General features: G+C 47.5%; 1 protein-coding gene across 1 annotated transcript in view; it reads right to left on the reverse strand.

The window, feature by feature from the left end:
* RASSF3 (Ras association domain family member 3) overlaps positions 1 to 20,091 on the reverse strand; it is a 246,331-nt gene extending 226,240 nt beyond the window's left edge. The window contains exon 1 of the mRNA XM_077265208.1: positions 19,682 to 20,091. Coding sequence (XP_077121323.1) covers positions 19,682 to 19,964 — 283 coding nt within the window. The 5' untranslated portion in view covers positions 19,965 to 20,091. The remainder of the gene's footprint in view (positions 1 to 19,681) is intronic.
* Positions 20,092 to 20,702: the final 611 nt, after the last annotated feature.

A 20,702-nucleotide genomic window follows, 5' to 3' on the forward strand; every position in this document is an offset into this window, starting at 1 on the left:
CGGTCATACTGTCATGATTCCCAATGGCAGGGAAACATCAAAACACAAAAATAACGGACGAGCTCTGGGTGATGGAATCTCGAGCTGACCGTGAGCTAAATCTACCACACAACTAATAGTAGCCAGGGAGCATACCTGATTAACCCTAGATGCCACGCGCCAGCCGGAGGACTAACTACCCCTGGTAGAGGAAGGAACAGACCTGGCTTACCTCTAGGGAAATACCCCAAAAGATGATAGCAGCCCCCCACATGTAATGACGGTGAGTTTAGAGGAAAAGACATACACAGTATGAAGGTAGATTTAGCAAAGAGAGGTCCACTTACTAGATAGCAGAAGGATACAAAAGAGGACTTCACGGTCAACTGAAAACCCTATCAAAAAACCATCCTGAAATTACTTTAAGACTCCTGTGTCAACTCATGACACAGGAGTGGCAATTTCAGCCCACAAGAGCTTCCAGCTACAGAGAATAACAAAACTGCAAACTGGACAAAAGATACAAAACAAAAGGACAAAGTCCACTTAGCTGATCAGCAGACTAGTAGCAGGAACATGCAACCGAAGGCTCTGGTTACAATGATGACCGGCAAGGAAATGACTGGAGAGCAAGGCTAAATAGGAAACTCCCAAACACTGATGGGAGCAGGTGAACTGAGACAGAAAAGACACACAAGTCACCAGTACCACCAGCAACCACCAGGGGAGCCCAAAAGCGGATTCACAACACAGCATTCTGTAATGCTGTAGATAAGCCGCCAATGTTACCTGAAAGAGGAGAAAAAGACGTTAGATTATACTCACCCAGGGGTGGTCCCGGTCCGATCCGGTCGGATGGGTGTCTCCGGTCCGCTCCGGCGCCTCCCATCTTCATTCCATGACGTCCTCTTCGGGTCTTTACGCCGCGGCTCCGGCGCAGGCGTACTTTGCCTGCCCTGTTGAGGGCAGAGCAAAGTACTGCAGTGCGCAGGTGCCGGAAAGGTCAGAGAGGACCGGCGCCTGCGCACTGCAGTACTTTGCGCTGCCCTCAACAGGGAAGACAAAGTACGCCTGCGCCGGAGCCACGGCGTAAAGACCCGAAGAGGACGTCATGGAATGAAGATGGGAGGCGCCGGAGCGGACCGGAGACACCCATCCGACCGGACCGGGACCGCCCCTGGGTGAGTATAATCTAACGTCTTTTTCTCCTCTTTCAGGTAACATCGGCGGCTTATCTACAGCATTACAGAATGCTGTAGATAAGCCCCTGATGCCGGTGAGCTTACCTCACCAGCCATTTTGGGGGTGACAGGTTCCCTTTAAGCAATTTAATAACTTGAGTAGACCCCTATAATAATTTCAGTGTGAAGAGTCGGTTGATCACCTAGGGAACAAGCAAAATGTTCATTTATCGGGTGATAAGATCAGGCAGTGCAAAAGTTCATACTTTTCAGTGATGTTATCATCCTGTGTAATCAGGAGTTGTACTGCCAATGACTATGATAGTCTATGTGCATTGAACAATCTACTATAGATCATTAAGAATGCATCATTTCCTTGTGTAAATGAACTCTTAAAAGACCACCGATCAGTAAGCATTTAGTGCCACCAGTTGGCACATGTAAACAAACCCTCAGGTAACGGTCGCTAATCGGCCAATTCACTCACAATTCTCGTCCTGTATAAACACTTGCCTGACATTGTTTGCTGGTCGTGTGTTGCGATCGCAACATTCATCAGTTAAACGATTCTCTGCATGTATGAACTTAGCCATCAAAACTTTAAAAGGAAGCAGACTATAAGGAATTACCCATGTCAAGGCGTTTCTAGACATGATCACACAGGACATCATTTGCTACGTCTCTAATCTTTGCTATGCCATTACTCTCAACTTTACTATCAATAAAAAAAATAATAATAATCTTACACACTGACAAAGAATTTGCTCCCCCATCTCATTTCATTGAAGCTAAATTGTGCAGCAGTGGTTTATGACTTCTTCAAATAGCTGGTTATTTAGAATGATCATTCATGTGCCATCAGACAGATGTGCCTCGTACTTTATGGAAAGCTATGGGGCTGCTTACTGTAGGGTGGTCGATAACAATGCTCAGCAATGTAAAGTGGTCTAGATGAGATGCTGATTGGCTAAGAGTAAGGCTACGTTTTTTATGCTTTTTAATGCAAATTCTAGCTGCGTTTTACAGTACCCGCAAAGTGTATGAGATTTCTGAAATCTCATGCACATTGCCTGTTTTTTTTTTATCCTCAGTATGTTGTGCAGTATCTTGGGTTTTGAAGAATGGAGGATGTCACTTCCTTTAGCGTTTTTTCAACGTTTTTCGCCCATTGAAAGCAATGGGTTGTGCAAAAAAACACTGCAAAATACTGCAAAAACGCAGGTATCAGTTTCTGCTGCATTTTTTGTGCTCTAGCAGTCAACTAGTTAGGTACCCGAGGAGGAGCAGTCACAGACTGAAGAGGGCCCTGTGCAAAAACAATATATGGGCAATATATATGGGCCCTTTGCATTCCAATAGCTCATCATAATGCACAATTTCACCTGCTTTAGAGGTGGTAATGGCCGCTTACCCATGGAAACCCTGTGCGGATGCCCAGATCGCACCAGTATGTCCCCCACAGTACCTGAGACACTACTCAAAGCAGAGGTGACGGACTGGGGACTGTTTGGAGCAGGGGTGCAATTAACATGGCTATTAACCTAGGTATGTATAAACTACTTTAACTCTTTGACCTAACTATAGCTGTCCACAGTGTTGAAGTATCATAAAAGAAAGTCTCTTTTTAAAACATTTTTTGCTACAAATACAAGACATCCTCAAAGTCATCTTAGAAGTCAAACAGTTTTTGATGATGATACAAAACTTTGTAGGAGTCTTGGTATTCTGGTTGATCATAAAACATTACATAAGGACCTGGAAAAGCTGGCAGAGTAGAGAAGAACGTATAATATAAATGTTAATATAGCTCAAAGTAGCACTTGGGTATTGTGGTTATAAGTAAGATAAATGACAGTGCGCAATGTCAAGCAGCAGCTGCAAAAGAAAATAAGGGTGGTTACAAAATAAAAACTTGTGTCCTTGATGTAAAATGATCCCTTTGTAAATCCCTTCTAAGGCCACACCTCAAATATGGAATTTAGTTTTGGGTTCCACACTGTTAAAACCATATAGAACGGAAGAAGGTTCAATGGTGGGAGACTGGATTATTGAATAGGATGTCACCTGATATGCATGAATGTGTGGTCAGTACAAAGACCTGGAACAAGATTTATTCTATCCAAAGCCATTCCTAAAGTAAAGGACATTCCTTACACATGGGGGAAAGATAGTTTAGATATCACCGTAGGAAAGGGTTCTTTACAGGTAGAGTAGTCAGACTATGGACTGCACTATAACCAGGGCTGGACTGGCCATCGGGCAGTTCTGGCAAATGCCAGAAGGGCTGGTGCCAGTAGTGGGCCGCTGCACGCCGACTCACCCTGCGCCCCCAGCGCCGCCGCTGCCGCATTCAACTATACCGGCGTCTATGACGTCGGTACAGTTGAATGCAATGATGGAGGAAAGAGCGTTACCTGACGCTCCCTCTCCCATCATTCCCCGCTCTGCCTCTGACACTGCGGGTGCGCGCGCATTCACTGTGTCCCAGGCAGTGCAGCGGCAGCCGCCGAGACAGGAGCAGGAAGCACCGCAGACACGAGGCGAGGTGGAGTGTTTTTTTTTTACTGGACTGTGGGGCAGTTCTAGGGGGGAGAAGAGATGTGGGCTCTGCTGTATACTACTATGTGGGCAGTGCTGTATACTACTGTGTGGGCAGTGCTGTATACTACTATGTGGGAAGTGCTGTATACTACTCTGTGGGCTCTGCTGTATACTACTGTGTAAGCTGTGCTGTGTACTGCTATGTGGGCTGTGCTATACACTACTATGTGGGCCCTGCTGTATACTACTATGTGGGCAGTGCTATACACTACTATGTGGGCTCTGCTGTATACTACTATGTGGGCTGTGCTATATACTACTGTGTGGGCTCTGCTGTATACTGCTATGTGGGCTGTGCTATACACTACTATGTGGGCTCTGCTGTATACTACTATGTGGGCTGTGCTATACACTACTATGTGGGCTCTGCTGTATACTATTATGTGGGCAGTGCTATACATTACTATGTGGGCTCTGCTGTATACTACTAGGTGGGCAACGCTGTATACTACTATGTGGGCAGTGCTATACACTACTATGTGGGCTGTGCTGTATACTACTATGTGGGCTGTGCTATACACTACTATATGGGCTGTGCTGTATACTACTATGTGGGCAGTGCTGTATACTACTATGTGGGCAGTGCTATACACTACTATGTGGGCTCTGCTGTATACTACTATGTGGGCTGTGTTATATACTACTGTGTGGGCTGTGCTGTATACTGCTATGTGGGCTGTGCTATACACTACTATGTGGGCTCTGCTGTATACTACTATGTGGGCTCTGCTGTATACTACTATGTGGGCTGTGCTATACACTACTATGTGGGCTCTGCTGTATACTACTATGTGGGCAGTGCTGTATACTACTATGTTGGCAGTGCTATACACTACTATGTGGGCTGTGCTGTATACTACTATGTGGGCTGTGCTATACACTACTATGTGGGCTCTGCTGTATACTACTATGTGGGCTGTGCTATACACTACTATGTGGGCTCTGCTGTATACTACTATGTGGGCAGTGCTGTATACTACTATGTGGGCAGTGCTGTATACTACTGTGTGGACTGTGCTGTATACTACTGTGTGGGGTGTGCTGTATACTACTATGTGGGCAGTGCTGTATACTACTATGTGGGAAGTGCTGTATACTACTATGTGGGCAGTGTTGTATACTACTACATGGGCTGTGCTATATACTACTATGTGGGCAGTGCTATACACTACTATGTGGGCTGTGCTGTATACTACTATGTGGGCTGTGCTATACACTACTATGTGGGCTGTGCTATACACTACTATGTGGTCTCTGCTGTATACTACTATGTGGGCAGTGCTGTATACTACTATGTGGGCAGTGCTGTATACTACTATGTGGGCTGTGCTTTATACTGCTACATGGGCTGTGCTGTATACTGCTACGTGGGCTGTGTTATCTGCTATGCGGTTTGTGCTATATACTATGGGGGCATATTATATTCTATGGGGGAGGCCGTGTTATATACTATGTGGCTGTTATATACTATTGTGGGGGTATATTATATTCTACTAGATTGTGGCCCGATTCTAACGCATCGGGTATTCTAGAATATGCATCATGTCCCCGTAGTATATGGACAATGATGATTCCAGAATTCGCGGCAGACTGTGCCCGTCGCTGATTGGTCGAGGCAACCTTTATGACATCATCGTCGCCATGGCAACCATTATGACATCTACGTCGATACTGTGCCCGTCGCTGATTGGTCGAGGCCTGGCGGCCTCGACCAATCAGAGACGCGGGATTTCCATTATGACATCATCGTCGCCATGCTGTGCCCGTCTCTGATTGGTCGAGGCCTGGCGGCCTCGACCAATCAGAGACGCGGGATTTCCAGGACAGACAGACAGACAGACAGAAAGACAGACAGACAGAAAGACAGACAGACAGACGGAAAAACCCTTAGACAATTATATATATAGATGGGGGAGGCTGTGTTATACTATGGGGGGCTGATTATACTCTATGGAGGCTACATTATATATTATGGGGAAGTGGGCTGTATAATATTCTATGGAGTGGCTGCATTATACTCTGGGGTGGCTGCATTATATTCTGTAGGGTAGTGGCTGCATTATACTATATGTGGGCTGCATTATACTGTATCGAGGATTATGGGGAATACGTTATACTATATGAAGAACTATGGGGTGCATTATACTATGGGAAGTGAATTGTACTACATGGATGACTATGGCGGTGCATTATACTATATGGAGCACTATGAGGAGTGTATTATGCTATATGGAGGTCTATGAGGAGTGTATTATGCTATATGGAGGACTGAGCAGTGTATTTTAATATATGGAGGACTATAGGGAGTGTATTATACTATATGGAGAACTGTGGTACACATTATAATATATGGAGTACTATGGGGTGTATTTTACTGAACAAGTAAAATGCTGCATATTCAGATTGTTTTTGCTGGAACAAAAATCCTTGTTCTCAGCAGCACATCGTCGGTGTAAACTGTAGATGTGCTGCTGATAACATGATACTGTATGGTAATATGTTAGTGATCTATTAGTGATCATTCTGTCCCATCATTATTCCTCAGCTGGTGGAAAGAGGCCGGGAAACAAGCGTTGAACAACTTCAGTATTGTTGATCAAACTCATTTAGCGGCCTGAACTCAGCGCTTGTAAATACAACCGAAATGCTTTTGTGTGATGTGCAATGTGTTAGCATTTGGGGCCCCATTTTAAACTTTGCCTAGGCGTAGGGCCCCACTTTGCCTAAAACCGGCCCTGCCTACAAGTGTACAAAGATATTATACAGTCACCGTGTGACAAGTGGGTCTGTGTAACTTTAATGCCAGGGCTGAATTTTAGTCCCAGTCCGGCCCTGCCTATAACAATAGCTTGTTATTGTTATGGCATAGTAGATCGTCTAGCTGTAGAGGTCCTAGCACAACAATGCAAATTATATACAGTTAGGTCCATATATATTTGGACAGAGACAACATTATTCTAATTTTGGTTCTAGACATTACCACAATAAATTTTAACCCCTTCCTGACATCCGACGTACAATCCCGTCGAGGTGGGGTGGGCCCGTATGACCGCTGACGGGATAGTACGTCATGCCCTTTAATGCGACACCGCGACTTAAGTCGCGGTGATCGCATTAAAATTCCGACGCCATCTCACCTGGGGGAAGATGGCCTCGGCATTTCGGGGTATGGCGCCGCCCCCCCCGGCCTCCCGATCGCTGTGATTGGCTGTTCAATTCTGAACAGCGAATCACAGCCTTTCTCACTGTTTCAGCCAATCAGATTGGCTGAAACAGTGAGGTCCCAGGCTAGGATTGAGTACCGATGTACTCGATCCTGGGGCCGGTGCCTGGCAACGCCAGGCACCGGCCAAAACCCCCCGGATTGGCGCGATCGACGATCACATCGATCGCGCCAATCGCAGGGCACAGCGGCGGTATTACCGCGCTGTGCCCTGCCTGGACCGGCGCCCCCTCTGCCCTGCCCTGCCTCCTCATGGGTCCGGATCTTGCAGCTGATTGGCGCGATCGATGTGATCGTCGATCGCGTCAATCAGGGCACAGACCCGCCGCATTGGCGCGATCGACGATCACATCGATCGCGCCAATGGCGGGGCACAGCGGCGGTGTTACCGCGCTGTGCCCTGCTTGAATATAAATGCCTGTGCCCTGCCTCATCTCCGGATCCTCTGCCAATCAGAGGGCACAGCAGCGGTGTGCCCGCGCTGTGCCCTGATGGTGTCCTGGGGGTGACCTACCGGTCACCTGCCGGTCACCTACTGGTGACCTGCCGGTGACCTGCCTATGATCGGAGCTGTGAGCTCCGATCATAGGCTGGTGCCTAGCAACACCGGCGTCACCAGGGCCTCCCCTGATTGGTGGGATCGATGTGATCATCGATCCCACCAATCACAGGTCACAGCAGCGGTGTGACCGCTCTGTAACCTGTCTCACCTGTCCCTGACCTGTCTGACTGCTCTGCAGGAATCCTCACACTTGGTGAGGGTTCCTGCAGAGCGGTCACGCTGTCAGATCCCCCTCCTGTGCTGAGACTTGTGGTGCCACAGTAGCCTGTGACACCATAATTCTCGCTAAAAAAACAAAAGAAAGAAGACAGAAGAAAGAAGACAGAAGAAAGAAGAGAGACTACAACCGTAAGTGTTGATACCCCGATCCCGGCCCGATCTTTCTTACCCCCCCCCCCATCCCCCCTTACCCCCCCCCCCATCCCCCCTTACCCCCCCCATCCCCCCTTACCCCCCAGCCCCCCTTACCCCCCATCCCCCCTTCCCCCTCCACACTCACTTTGCGCCGTGTCCGTCCGTGCCCAAATTTAGCAGCCGCCGAGCGTTGATTGGTGACGCATTTCACCGATCAACACTCGTGCTCACTTTTCTCCTCCACATCTCCTTGCGCACACCCCGCCGCTGCGTCTGAACCCGTGCCTTTCGTTTCTTTTTTTTTTTTCCACATCCCCTTGCGCGCACCCCGCCGCTGCGTCTGAACCCGTGCCTTTCGTTTCTTTTTTTTTTTTTCCACATCCCCTTGCGCGCACCCCGCCGCTGCGTCTGAACCCGTGCCTTTCGTTTCTTTTTTTTTTTTTTCACATCCCCTTGCGCGCACCCCGCCGCTGCGTCTGAACCCGTGCCTTTCGTTTCTTTTTTTTTTTTTCCCACATCCCCTTGCGCGCACCCCGCCGCTGCGTCTGAACCCGTGCCTTTCGTTTCTTTTTTTTTTTTTCCACATCCCCTTGCACGCACCCCGCCGCTGCGTCTGAACCCGTGCCTTTCGTTTCTTTTTTTTTTTTTCCACATCCCCTTGCACGCACCCCGCCGCTGCGTCTGAACCCGTGCCTTTTGTTTCTTTTTTTTTTTTCCACATCCCCTTGCGCGCACCCCGCCGCTGCGTCTGAACCCATGCCTTTCGTTTCTTTTTTTTTTTTTCCACATCCCCTTGCACGCACCCCGCCGCTGCGTCTGAACCCGTGCCTTTCGTTTCTTTTTTTTTTTTCCCACATCCCCTTGCACGCACCCCGCCGCTGCGTCTGAACCCGTGCCTTTCGTTTCTTTTTTTTTTTCCACATCCCCTTGCGCGCACCCCGCCGCTGCGTCTGAACCCGTGCCTTTCGTTTCTTTTTTTTTTTTTCACATCCCCGTCCGCGCACCCAGCCGCCGCCGCCGCCGAACTTTGATAAGTGACTCGGTTCACTTATCAGAGCTCTCGTGCCTGGCGTTTTTTCCACATCCCCATTCACACACCCAGCAGGCGCCAAACTTTGATAAGTGACGCAGTTCACTTATCAGAGCTAGGGCCTGCTGTTTTAGACTTTTCCTTTCACAGGTATTTTTTTTCCCTATTTGCTTTTTTTCTTTTAGCTTTTACTTTTCAGAAGTTTGCACCAAACACTACCCCCCCCCACACGTACACATAGTTCCAATAAATTGCACCCAAGCACCATACTCACACAAAAAATGTCCCGTTCGTCCCGTTCGTCCCAGCAGCGCTATTCAGCAGAGGAGGCATATTCTTTTCTTGCCTCCGACACTGATAGCGAGGGAGAGGATCCCACATTCCTTTACTCTTCAGATTCTTCATCCTCTTCCTCCTCCTCCTCCTCCTCATCTTCCTCCTCGGATCCTGCGGAACCGCCTCGCAGACGCCCCAGGAGAGAAGATGACGCAGCACCCACTCCTGAAGATGAACCAGCGCGCCCTTCTTCGGACCCCATATGGACCTCGCCCCCCGAAAATTACGAGCCACTGATTCCTGATTTTGTGGCAGAATCAGGAATCAGGTTTGACACCACCGGCCTCACAGAAATAGACTTTTTCAAAGTCTTTTTCTCTGAGGATTTTGTTAACCTCATGGTGGAGCAAACTAATTTATATGCTTGGCAATTTTTGGAGCAAAACCCCGGTTCATCATTTTCTAACTGGTCTCCTGTAGACGCAGTTGAAATGATGCAGTTTTGGGGCCTGGTCCTCCACATGGGGATCGTGAAGAAGCCAGAACTTCGGCAATATTGGAGTGTGGATATTTTATATAACACTCCAGTGTGCCGAATGGTCATGGCTCGGACGCGTTTTGAGGCCATCCACAAATTCCTGCATTATTCCGATAATGCACAGTGTCCCGCACGAGATGACCCCAATTTTGACCGTCTGTTCAAAGTTCGGCCGGTCATCGAACACTTCAGCAAAAAGTTTGCTGAAGTGTACGTGCCCAAAAGGGACATCTGTGTGGATGAGTCCTTGGTTCATTTTAAGGGGCGGCTCAGATTCCGTCAATACCTGCCCAGCAAAAGGGCCAGGTACGGAATCAAACTCTACAAGCTGTGTGAGAGTACCTCAGGGTACACCCACAGCTTTAGAGTTTACGAAGGGAAGGACAGCAGGATTGAACCGCCTGAGTGTCCCCCTGTCTTGGGAGTGAGTGGGAAAATAGTGTGGGATTTGGTGCACCCACTGCTGGATAAAGGTTATCACCTCTACACCGATAACTTTTATTCCAGCATCCCACTCTACAAATCCCTCTCTGCGCGAGGTACCGCAGCCTGCGGTACTGTCCGCAAAAATCAGAGAGGCCTCCCGAAGACGCTACTTGGGCAGATGCTCAGAAAAGGTGAGAGCAAAGCCCAATGTAGCGACCACCTGCTGGTGGTCAAGTACAAGGACAAGAGGGATGTCCTTCTGTTGACCACCATACACGGTGATGGCAGCGCCCTCAGCACTGTACGGGGTACCTCTACACAGGTCTGCAAACCGGACTGTGTACTGGGGTACAACAAAAACATGGGGGGCGTTGATCTCTCCGATCAACTCCTCCAACCGTACAGTGCTTTGAGGAAGGCCAAGGTGTGGTACAAAAAGCTGTCGGTGTACATCGTACAAATGGCAATGCTTAACGCTTTCCTGCTGTCACGATGTGCACGCCACACCGATACGACGTACCTTCAGTTCCAGGAGGTAGTGGTTAAGGCCCTGATGTTTGGCACGAGGGAAGGAGCGGGCCCCAGTACTTCCGGAACTGAGGGTGCTCGTATTGTACCAGGTCAGCATTTTCCGGGGGTGGTCCCGCCAACTGGTAGAAAAGGTAAGCCGCAAAAAAGGTGCCGAGTGTGCTACAAACGAGGAGTACGCAAGGACACCATCTATCAATGCGACACCTGCCCCGACAAACCTGGCCTGTGTATGAAGGACTGCTTCAAATTGTACCACACCTCCATGCACTACTAATTAGGAACCAGTAGATTAGTTCCAAAGAGGGGGCACATCTAAGTAAGTTCCATGGGGGTCTAGGTTCCAAAATGATGTCACTTGTGGTTTTTTTTTACTGTTTAGGCACATCAGGGGCTCTGCAAACGGAACATGACGCCCTCAGAACCAGTCCATCAAAGTCTGCATTCCAAATCGTCACTGCTTCCCTTCTGAGTCCCGAAGTGCCCAAACAGTTTTTTCCCACATATGGGGTACCAGCGTACTCAGAACAAAATGGACAGCAACTTTTGGGGTCCAATTTCTCTTGTTACCCTTGGGAAAATAAAAAATTGGGGACTGAAAGATCATTTTTGTGGGGAAAAAATAGGATTTTTTATTTTCACGCCCGGGCGTTATAAACTTTCGTGAAGCACTTGGGGAATAAAAGTGCTCACGACACATCTAGATAAGTTCCTTAGGGGGTCTAGTTTCCAAAATGGGGTCACTTATGGGGGGTTTCTACTGTTTAGGCACATCAGGGGCTCACCAAATGGAACATGATGCCCGCAGACAATTCCATCAAAGTCTGCATTCCAAAAACGTCACTACTTCCCTTCCGAGCCCCGAAGTGTGCCCAAACAGTAGTTTTCTCCCACATATGTGGTACCAGCGTACCCAGGACAAATTGGACAACAACTTTTGGGGTCCAATTTCTCCTGTTACCCTTGGGAAAATAAAAAATTGGGGACTGAAAGATCATTTTTGTGGGGAAAAAATAGGATTTTTTATTTTCACGCCCGGGCGTTATAAACTTTCGTGAAGCACTTGGGGGATAAAAGTGCTCACGACACATCTAGATAAGTTCCTTAGGGGGTCTAGTTTCCAAAATGGGGTCACTTATGGGGGGTTTCTACTGTTTAGGCACATCAGGGGCTCACCAAATGGAACATGATGCCCGCAGACAATTCCATCAAAGTCTGCATTCCAAAAACGTCACTACTTCCCTTCCGAGCCCCGAAGTGTGCCCAAACAGTAGTTTTCTCCCACATATGTGGTACCAGCGTACCCAGGACAAATTGGACAACAACTTTTGGGGTCCAATTTCTCCTGTTACCCTTGGGAAAATAAAAAATTGGGGACTGAAAGATCATTTTTGTGGGGAAAAAATAGGATTTTTTATTTTCACGCCCGGGCGTTATAAACTTTTGTGAAGCACTTGGGGGATAAAAGTGCTCACGACACATCTAGATAAGTTCCTTAGGGGGTCTAGTTTCCAAAATGGGGTCACTTATGGGGGGTTTCCACTGTTTAGGCACATCAGGGGCTCGCCAAACACGACATGGCATCCGATCTCAATTCCAGCCAATTTTAGCTTGAAAATGTCAAAGGGCGCTCCTTTCCTTCTGAGCCCTGCCATGCGCCCAAACAGTGGTTCCCCCCCACATATGGGGTATCAGCCTACTCAGGACAAATTGGACAACAACTTTTGGGGTCCAATTTTTCCTGCTACCCTTGAGAAAATAAAAAATTGGGGACTAAACGATCATGTTTGTAGAAAAAATAGGATTTTTTATTTTCTCACCCGGGCGTTATAAACTTTCGTGAAGCACTTGGGGGATAAAAGTGCTCACGACACATCTAGATAAGTTCCTTAGGGGGTCTAGTTTCCAAAATGGGGTCACTTATGGGGGGTTTCCACTGTTTAGGCACATCAGGGGCTCGCCAAACACGACATGACATCCGATCTCAATTCCAGCCAATTTTAGCTTGAAAATGTCAAAGGGCGCCCCTTTCCTTCTGAGCCCTGCCATGCGCCCAAACAGTGGTTCCCCCCCACATATGGGGTATCAGTGTACTCAGGACACATTGGACAACAACTTTTGGGGTCCAATTTCTCCTGCTACCCTTGAGAAAATAAAAAATTGGGGACTAAACGATCATGTTTGTAGAAAAAATAGGATTTTTTATTTTCACACCCGGGCGTTATAAACTTTCGTGAAGCAGTTGGGGGATAAAAGTGCTCACGACGCATCTAGATAAGTTCCTTAGGGGGTCTAGTTTCCAAAATGGTGTCACTTATGGGGGGTTTCCACTGTTTAGGCACATCAGGGGCTGGCCAAACACGACATGGCGTCCGATTTCAATTGCAGCCAATTTTAGCTTGAAAATGTCAAACGACGCTCCTTTCCTTCTGAGCTCTGCCGTGCGCCCAAAAAGTGGTTCTCCCTCACATGTGGGGTATCAGCGTACTCAGGACAAATTGGGCAACAACTTTTAAGGTCCATTTTCTCTTTTTACCCTTGGGAAATTAAAAAAATTATTGCTGAAAGATCATTTTTGTGACTAAAAAGTAAAATGTTAATTTTTTCCTTCCATGTTGCTTCTGCTGCTGTGAAACACCTGAAGGGTTAATAAACTTCTTGAATGTGGTTTTGAGCAGCTTGAGGGGTGCAGTTTTCAGAATGGTGTCACTTTTTGGTATTTTCTGCCATATAGACCCCTCAAAATGACTTCAAATGTGAGGTGGTCCCTAAAAAAAATGGTTTTGTAAATTATGTTGTAAAAATGAGAAATTGCTGTTCAAATTTTAACCCTTATAACTTCCTAAAAAAAAAAAATTTTGTTTCCAAAATTGCGCTGATGTAAAGTAAACATGTGGGAAATGTTATTTATTAACTATTTTGTGTCACATAACTCTCTGGTTTAACAGAATAAAAATTCAAAGTTGGAAAATTGCCAAATTTTCAAAATTTTCGCCAATTTTCCTTTTTTTTCACAAATAAACGCAAGTGATATCGAATAAATTTTACCACTATCATGAAGTACAATATGTTACAAGAAAACAATCTCAGAATCGCTAAGATCCGTTGAAGCGTTTCGGAGTTATAACTTCATAAAGGGACAGTGGTCAGAATTGTAAAAATTGGCCCGGTCATTAACGTGCAAACCACCCTTGGAGGTGAAGGGGTTAAACAAAACGATTCAGATGCAGTTGAAGTTCAGACTTTCAGCTTTCATTTGAGGGTATCCACATTAAAATTGGATGAAGGGTTTAGGAGTTTCAGCTCCTTAATATGTGCCACCCTGTTTTTAAAGGGACCAAAAGTAATTGGACAGATTCAATAATTGTAAATAAAATGTTCATTTCTAGTACTTGGTTGAAAATCCTTTGTTGGCAATGACTGCCTGAAGTCTTGAACTCATGGACATCACCAGACGCTGTGTTTCCTCCTTTTTGATTCTCTGCCAGGCCTTCACTGCAGTGGTTTTCAGTTGCTGTTTGTTTATGGGCCTTTCTGTCTGAAGTTTAGTCTATAACAAGTGAAATGCATGCTCAATTGGGTTGAGATCAGGTGACTGACTTGGCCATTCAAGAATATTCCACTTCTTTGCTTTAATTAACTCCTGGGTTGCTTTGGCTTTATGTTTTGGGTCATTGTCCATCTGTAGTATGAAACGACGACCAATCAGTTTGGCTGCATTTGGCTGGATCTGAGCACACAGTATGGCTCTGAATACCTCAGAATTAATTCGGCTGCTTCTGTCCTGTGTCACATCATCAATAAACACTAGTGACCCAGTGCCACTGGCAGCCATGCATGCCCAAGCCATCACACTGCCTCCGCCGTGTTTTACAGATGATGTGGTATGCTTTGGATCATGAGCTGCACCACGCCTTCGCCATACTTTTCTCTTTCCATCATTCTGGTAGAGGTTGATCTTGGTTTCATCTGTCCAAAGAATGTTCTTCCAGAACTGTGCTAGCTTTTTTAGATGTTTTTTAGCAAAGTCCAGTCTAGCCTTTTTATTCTTGATGCTTATGAGCGGCTTGCACCATGCAATGAACCCTCTGTATTTACTTTCATGCAGTCTTCTCTTTATGGTAGATTTGGATATTGATACCCCTACCTCATGGAGAGTGTTGGTCACTTGGTTGGCTGTTGTGAAGGGGTTTCTCTTCACCATGGAGATTATTCTGCGATCATCCACCACTGTTGTCTTCCGTGGGCGCCCATGTCTTTTTGCATTGATGAGTTCACCAGTGCTTTCTTTCTTTCTCAGGATGTACCAAACTGTAGATTTTGCCATTCCTAATATTGTAGCAATTTTTCAGATGGATTTTTTTCTGTTTTCGCAGCTTAAGGATGGCTTGTTTCACCTGCATGGAGAGCTCCTTTGACCGCATGTTTACTTCACAGCAAAACCTTCCAAATGCAAGCACCACACCTCAAATCAACTCCAGGCCTTTTATCTGCTTAATTCAGAATGACATAACGAAGGGATTGCCCACACCTGTCCATGAAATAGCCTTGGAGTCAATTGTCCAATTACTTTTGGTCCCTTTAAAAACAGGGTGGCACATGTTAAGGAGCTGAAACTCCTAAACCCTTCATCCAATTTTAATGTGGATACCCTCAAATGAAAGCTGAAAGTCTGAACTTCAACTGCATCTGAATTGTTTTGTTTAAAATTCATTGTGGTAATGTCTATAACCAAAATTAGAAAAAGGTTGTCTCTGTCCAAATATATATGGACCTAACTGTACATCTAGTAGTAATACAATATTATAGTAATCCAATGTACCAGTGTGGAGAATCAAGCTATTAAAGGGAACCTGTCAGGTCCCCCGTGCCCCAGAACCATCAGCAGTTGTGTTTACATATGTGTATATACCCTGCCTAACAGCCCCCGTATTACATTACACGATAAAAGCACATTGTTGGAACGTAGCCTTATATTGCCAAGGCACCAAGACAACCCGAGTGAAAAAAAGAAAGCGGCAAATAGTGGTTATTGCCAGGAAAGAAAAAGCACGACTAGCTATGATTTACATGGTGGCCATTCAAATAATGAATATCTATGGAAGGTGCACACATAGCAAGGTCCCAAGTGTGTGAATCCGCGCTGTTATGTTGATCTATCAGAAATGGATGTGTATGTATACTGTATATATACGGTATATATGTATGTCTGTTATATGTATTATATATATATATACTATATATATATATATATATATATATATATATATATATATATATATATATGTGTGTGTGTGTATTTATACTTATATACAAGATTGCCATCACAAGACAATCCTTTTAGCTTTTCCTCTACATTGAGGACAATGTGTATGATTTTCTGTAGAATTCTCAATTTTTTTGTGCAACGAGAAAACATTGCGGCGTCCATATAACACCGTGAAATTGATTATTATTATTATTGCTAATTCAATTACAGTATCAGCAGAAATATTTGTACAACATGAAACTCACGTATTCAAAATAAATAGTATGACGTTTGAGATCTGTATGTTGAGCGCACCTACACTACTGATCGTCTGTGAGAACTCAGTGCACCATTATCAGTGTTACAATTCAACCCGTTTCATTCATGCCTCTCGTCCTGTAAAGACCGCTTGTCTGGCAGTGTGTGCCGGTCCTGACTCACAATCACAAATGTTTATCTGCACATGAACCGTTTGTATGACTATTAGTGATGAGCGAGCGTGCTCGGGTAAGGTGTTATCTGAGCATGCTCAGTGTTACCAGAGTGTCTTCAGCATGCCCTAAGGCTGGAGTCACCCATACCATATAAATAAATCGGTCCGTATTTCATGGCCGAGAATCGCAGAAATGTTCCCTGAACAGTGATCCATATGTCATCCATGTGCAGTGCGATGATGCGATTTTCTCACATCTAAGCATCCGTGTGACATCCGTATGGCAAGATTTTCTCGCTGGCTTGCAAAATGGACATATAATAGATCCCGGCCCAGAAAATCATGAATAAATAATGTGGAAGCCTATTTATTGGCTCCACAAGTTCCATCCTACAAGCGAAAAAAACTGTGTGGTCTCCCGCGCAATTTTCTTCGCCAGAGAGGGAAAGCCGACGGCCGGGGCTGATATTTGTAGCCTAGGAAGGGGTTAATACCCATGGATCTTCCCAGTCTATGAATATCAGCCCACAGATATATATATTTAGCCTTTACTGGCTATTCTAATAGGCCCCCCCCCCAAAAAAAAAAAATGATATGGGGGTCCCCCTATAATTAATAGCCAGAAAGGCTACGCAGACAGCTGCGGGCTGATATTCATAGCCTAGGAAGGGGCCATGGATATTGACCCCCCCCCCCCCCGGCTAAGAAACACCTGCCCCCAGCCACCCCAGCCCCAGAAAAGGTGCATAATAATAATCTTTATTTTTATATAGCGCTAACATATTCCGCAGCGCTTTACAGTTTGCACACATTATCATCGCTGTCCCTGATGGGGCTCACAATCTAAATTCCCTATCAGTATGTCTTTGGAATGTGGGAGGAAACCCACGCAAACACAGGGAAAACATACAAAATCCTTGCAGATGCTGTTCTTGGTGGGATTTGAACCCAGGACTCCAGTGCTGCAAGGCTGCTGTGCTAGCCACTGAGCCACCATGCTGCCCCAATTCTGGCACTTAGCCTCTCTCATCTTACTGCCGAGTAGCAGTAACAGTGCACTATACTTTCCACAGGCTGTGCATATTTTCTCTCTTCATATGAACCAGCATTGCAGGCATTACCGGTAGGCTAATATTCATATATTCCTCTTATCTATCACACTACCACATCCTCTAATCTCACTGGCCTTTCCACAATTTTTATTCTGTAGGCAGCGTATATAGCCACTAATACCCACCTCCTATCCCATCATATGGTATGTACCCTTCCACTCTCTTTTACTCACTGTGCCACTGTATATGTGTGACTCTCCGTTACCAGCACCTTCTATAGACAAGCTTCTATTGCCATGAACGTGTACAGGAGTTTATGTACGCGTTTTGTATATACTTTGTTTCATCTGTTTATTGTTTATTTTCATGGTTGTGTTACCCTGATTGTATAAACTGTTTTGGTATATGTACTTTACAGTTACTGACGAAGGTCCTTTTGTGTGACCGAAACGTTTTTTTCTTGGGATACAATAAATTGTCCGCTTCTTCTTACCACACAGTTGAGTGCCGGGTTTTGTATTTATTTGTCATAATGGTTTGGGAACCTACCCGTGCACCTTCCTAGGTTGTGCACACATCGATTTACCACTAGCGACAGGAGGCAGGCAGGTCACTGAGAAAGGTGTGACCTGTCAGTCAGCGACAGGAGGCAGGCAGGTCACTGAGACTGTAGTAGGATAGCTGCGGAGACACCGTCACATGTTTCTCAACGCAAGCAGTGAATAGCCAGACCTTTCCCCGGGAAGGAACAACCACGAGAAGGGCAGCATCCTATAAAGGAAAACATCCAATAAAGGAAGACCACCTATGCCAAGCATGGTATCCATCCACAGACAGCTGTTTCGGGGTGTTTGCCCCTCATCAGTGTGGAGTAGGAATCTGGCTATTAGGAGCAGTGCCTAGTAAAAGGCTGTAAAGGCACAGATGATTGGCCTCGGGGAGACCAAAACATCCAACACCGCGGAGACACCATCACGTGTTTCTCAACGCAGTGATCCAGAACACTGCCCCCATCCCTTATGGGAAATATGCAAATGCATGTAGGATAGCTGCGGAGACACTATCACGTGTTTCTCAATGCAAGCAGTGAATAGCCAGGTCTTTCCCTGGGAAGGAACAACCACGGGATCACTGCGTTGAGAAACACGTGATGGTGTCTCCGCGGTGTTGGATGTTTTGGTCTCCCCGAGGCCAATCATCTGTGCCTTTACTGAGACTGGAGTGACCTGTCAGGCAGCGACAGGAGGCAGCAGAAGGGTGGGAATATGGTGAGAGGCAGGAGAAATTGAAGTGCATTGTTCCTCCACGCTGCACTTGCATATCATTAGCATACAGTTACAACTATGGATTTGTCTAAAACAGCAAAACAGATTTCTACAAGCAGGGGAAATATTTACTCCGCAGTAAAGCGCCCTTACATACATGGCCTTAGGGTGGGGTAGGGAATCCTGATGACAGATTGTCTTTCAGAATAAATATGCACAAATAACACTAATGGATGTTGCCCAGTTAGGTGGCTTTTCTCTCTTTGGGCAACATTGCGCTCTATGGGGGCTACACTACAGAGTTGCCCATGACGTGGCCAGTGAGCTCATACAATCTGATCAAAACATACAGCTCACAGCAATACATCACCGAAAACTAGATGAGCAAAACACGCCCGCCTCTGGTAATCCATGGGTATCATTAAAGGCAGAATGTGAGAGTGACACCCATGTCTAGGACCCCACACTGCGGGGCTGGTTGATACTGTGGGCTATAATTCTGTCCATAATGCTGATGTGGGGGATGCACTCTTCAATGGGTATGGGATATATTAATTGTGGGTCTATGTACTGTACCCATCCCATGCCCATGTAAGCAAACCATCACCAGTGATGTGGGTACTGAAATCAGCAATGATGCGGCAGGAGGTGGCATCAAACCATCAGCAGGAGGTGGCATCAATCCATCGGCAGGAGGTGCCCATCAGCAGGAGGTGGCATCAAACAATCAGCAGGAGGTGGCATCCCCCCATCATCTCTGCCTGTCCCATGGGAGTGTGGCAGACAGAACAAATATTGGGGTCTTCCTCCCCTCACAGCTGACTCGTGCTCAGTACTGGAGGAGATGATGGTGGACAGTGCAGTAAGCCTCTTATGGAGCTCAGCCTGAGTACAGGGCACGGCCATAGAGGATTATTAGTGCCCATAGGGTCCTGCACATTGCTGCCAGGCACAGCGCCCACCTTCCTGCACAGCGCCCACCTACCTGCACAGCGCCGGCCCCCGGAGAAGATGAAGCCGCAGCAGAAGTCGCACCAGGCATTCAGAGCGGCTTCGGCCTCAAACTTGTGCCCTGCTCCCGGCTTCTGAGGCTGGAAGATGTAGCGGACATCAGGCGGTGGTCTGTGCACTCTGACCCTCCGTCTTACTCCTGGGGGCACTCCTGGCACGGCCCCCGCTCTGCCCGGGCCATTGCTGGAAGAATCCCTCCTGTCACCCAGAGGGGAGAACAGGACGCGGGGAGCGGGGGCTCTGGCGAGGGCAGACATGGCAGATGGCAGAAGGACCAGAAGCGCCGGGTGTAGTGGCAGTGCCAACTCCAGAGGCGCCGGGTGTAGTGACAGCACCTGGGCGCCAGTTACACGAGCAGTAGTGAGCTCCGAGCAGTCACCGCCCCGTGCCCTCCCACACCCGCCCAGAGTACACAGCACCGCCGCTGTGCCGCCCCTGTGCCCTCCCACACCCGCCCAGAGTACACAGCACCGCCGCTGTGCCGCCCCTGTGCCCTCCCTCACCCGCCCAGAGTACACAGCACCGCCGCTGTGCCGCCCCTGTGCCCTCCCTCACCCGCCCAGAGTACGCAGCACCGCCGCTGTGCCGCCCCTGTGCCCTCCCTCACCCGCCCAGAGTACTCAGCACCGCCGCTGTGCCGCCCCTGTGCCCTCCCACACCCGCCCAGAGTACGCAGCACCGCCGCTGTGCCGCCCCCGTGCCCTCCCTCACCCGCCCAGAGTACGCAGCACCGCCGCTGTGCCGCCCCTGTGCCCTCCCTCACCCGCCCAGAGTACGCAGCACCGCCGCTGTGCCGCCCCCGTGCCCTCCCTCACCCGCCCAGAGTACGCAGCACCGCCGCTGTGCCGCCCCTGTGCCCTCCCTCACCCGCCCAGAGTACGCAGCACCGCCGCTGTGCCGCCCCCGTGCCCTCCCTCACCCGCCCAGAGTACGCAGCACCGCCGCTGTGCCGCCCCCGTGCCCTCCCCCGGCTCCGGCACACACATTGCTAGAGG

Source organism: Ranitomeya variabilis, chromosome 5 (assembly GCF_051348905.1).
Source record: "Ranitomeya variabilis isolate aRanVar5 chromosome 5, aRanVar5.hap1, whole genome shotgun sequence".
Taxonomy (NCBI): Eukaryota; Metazoa; Chordata; class Amphibia; order Anura; family Dendrobatidae; genus Ranitomeya; species Ranitomeya variabilis.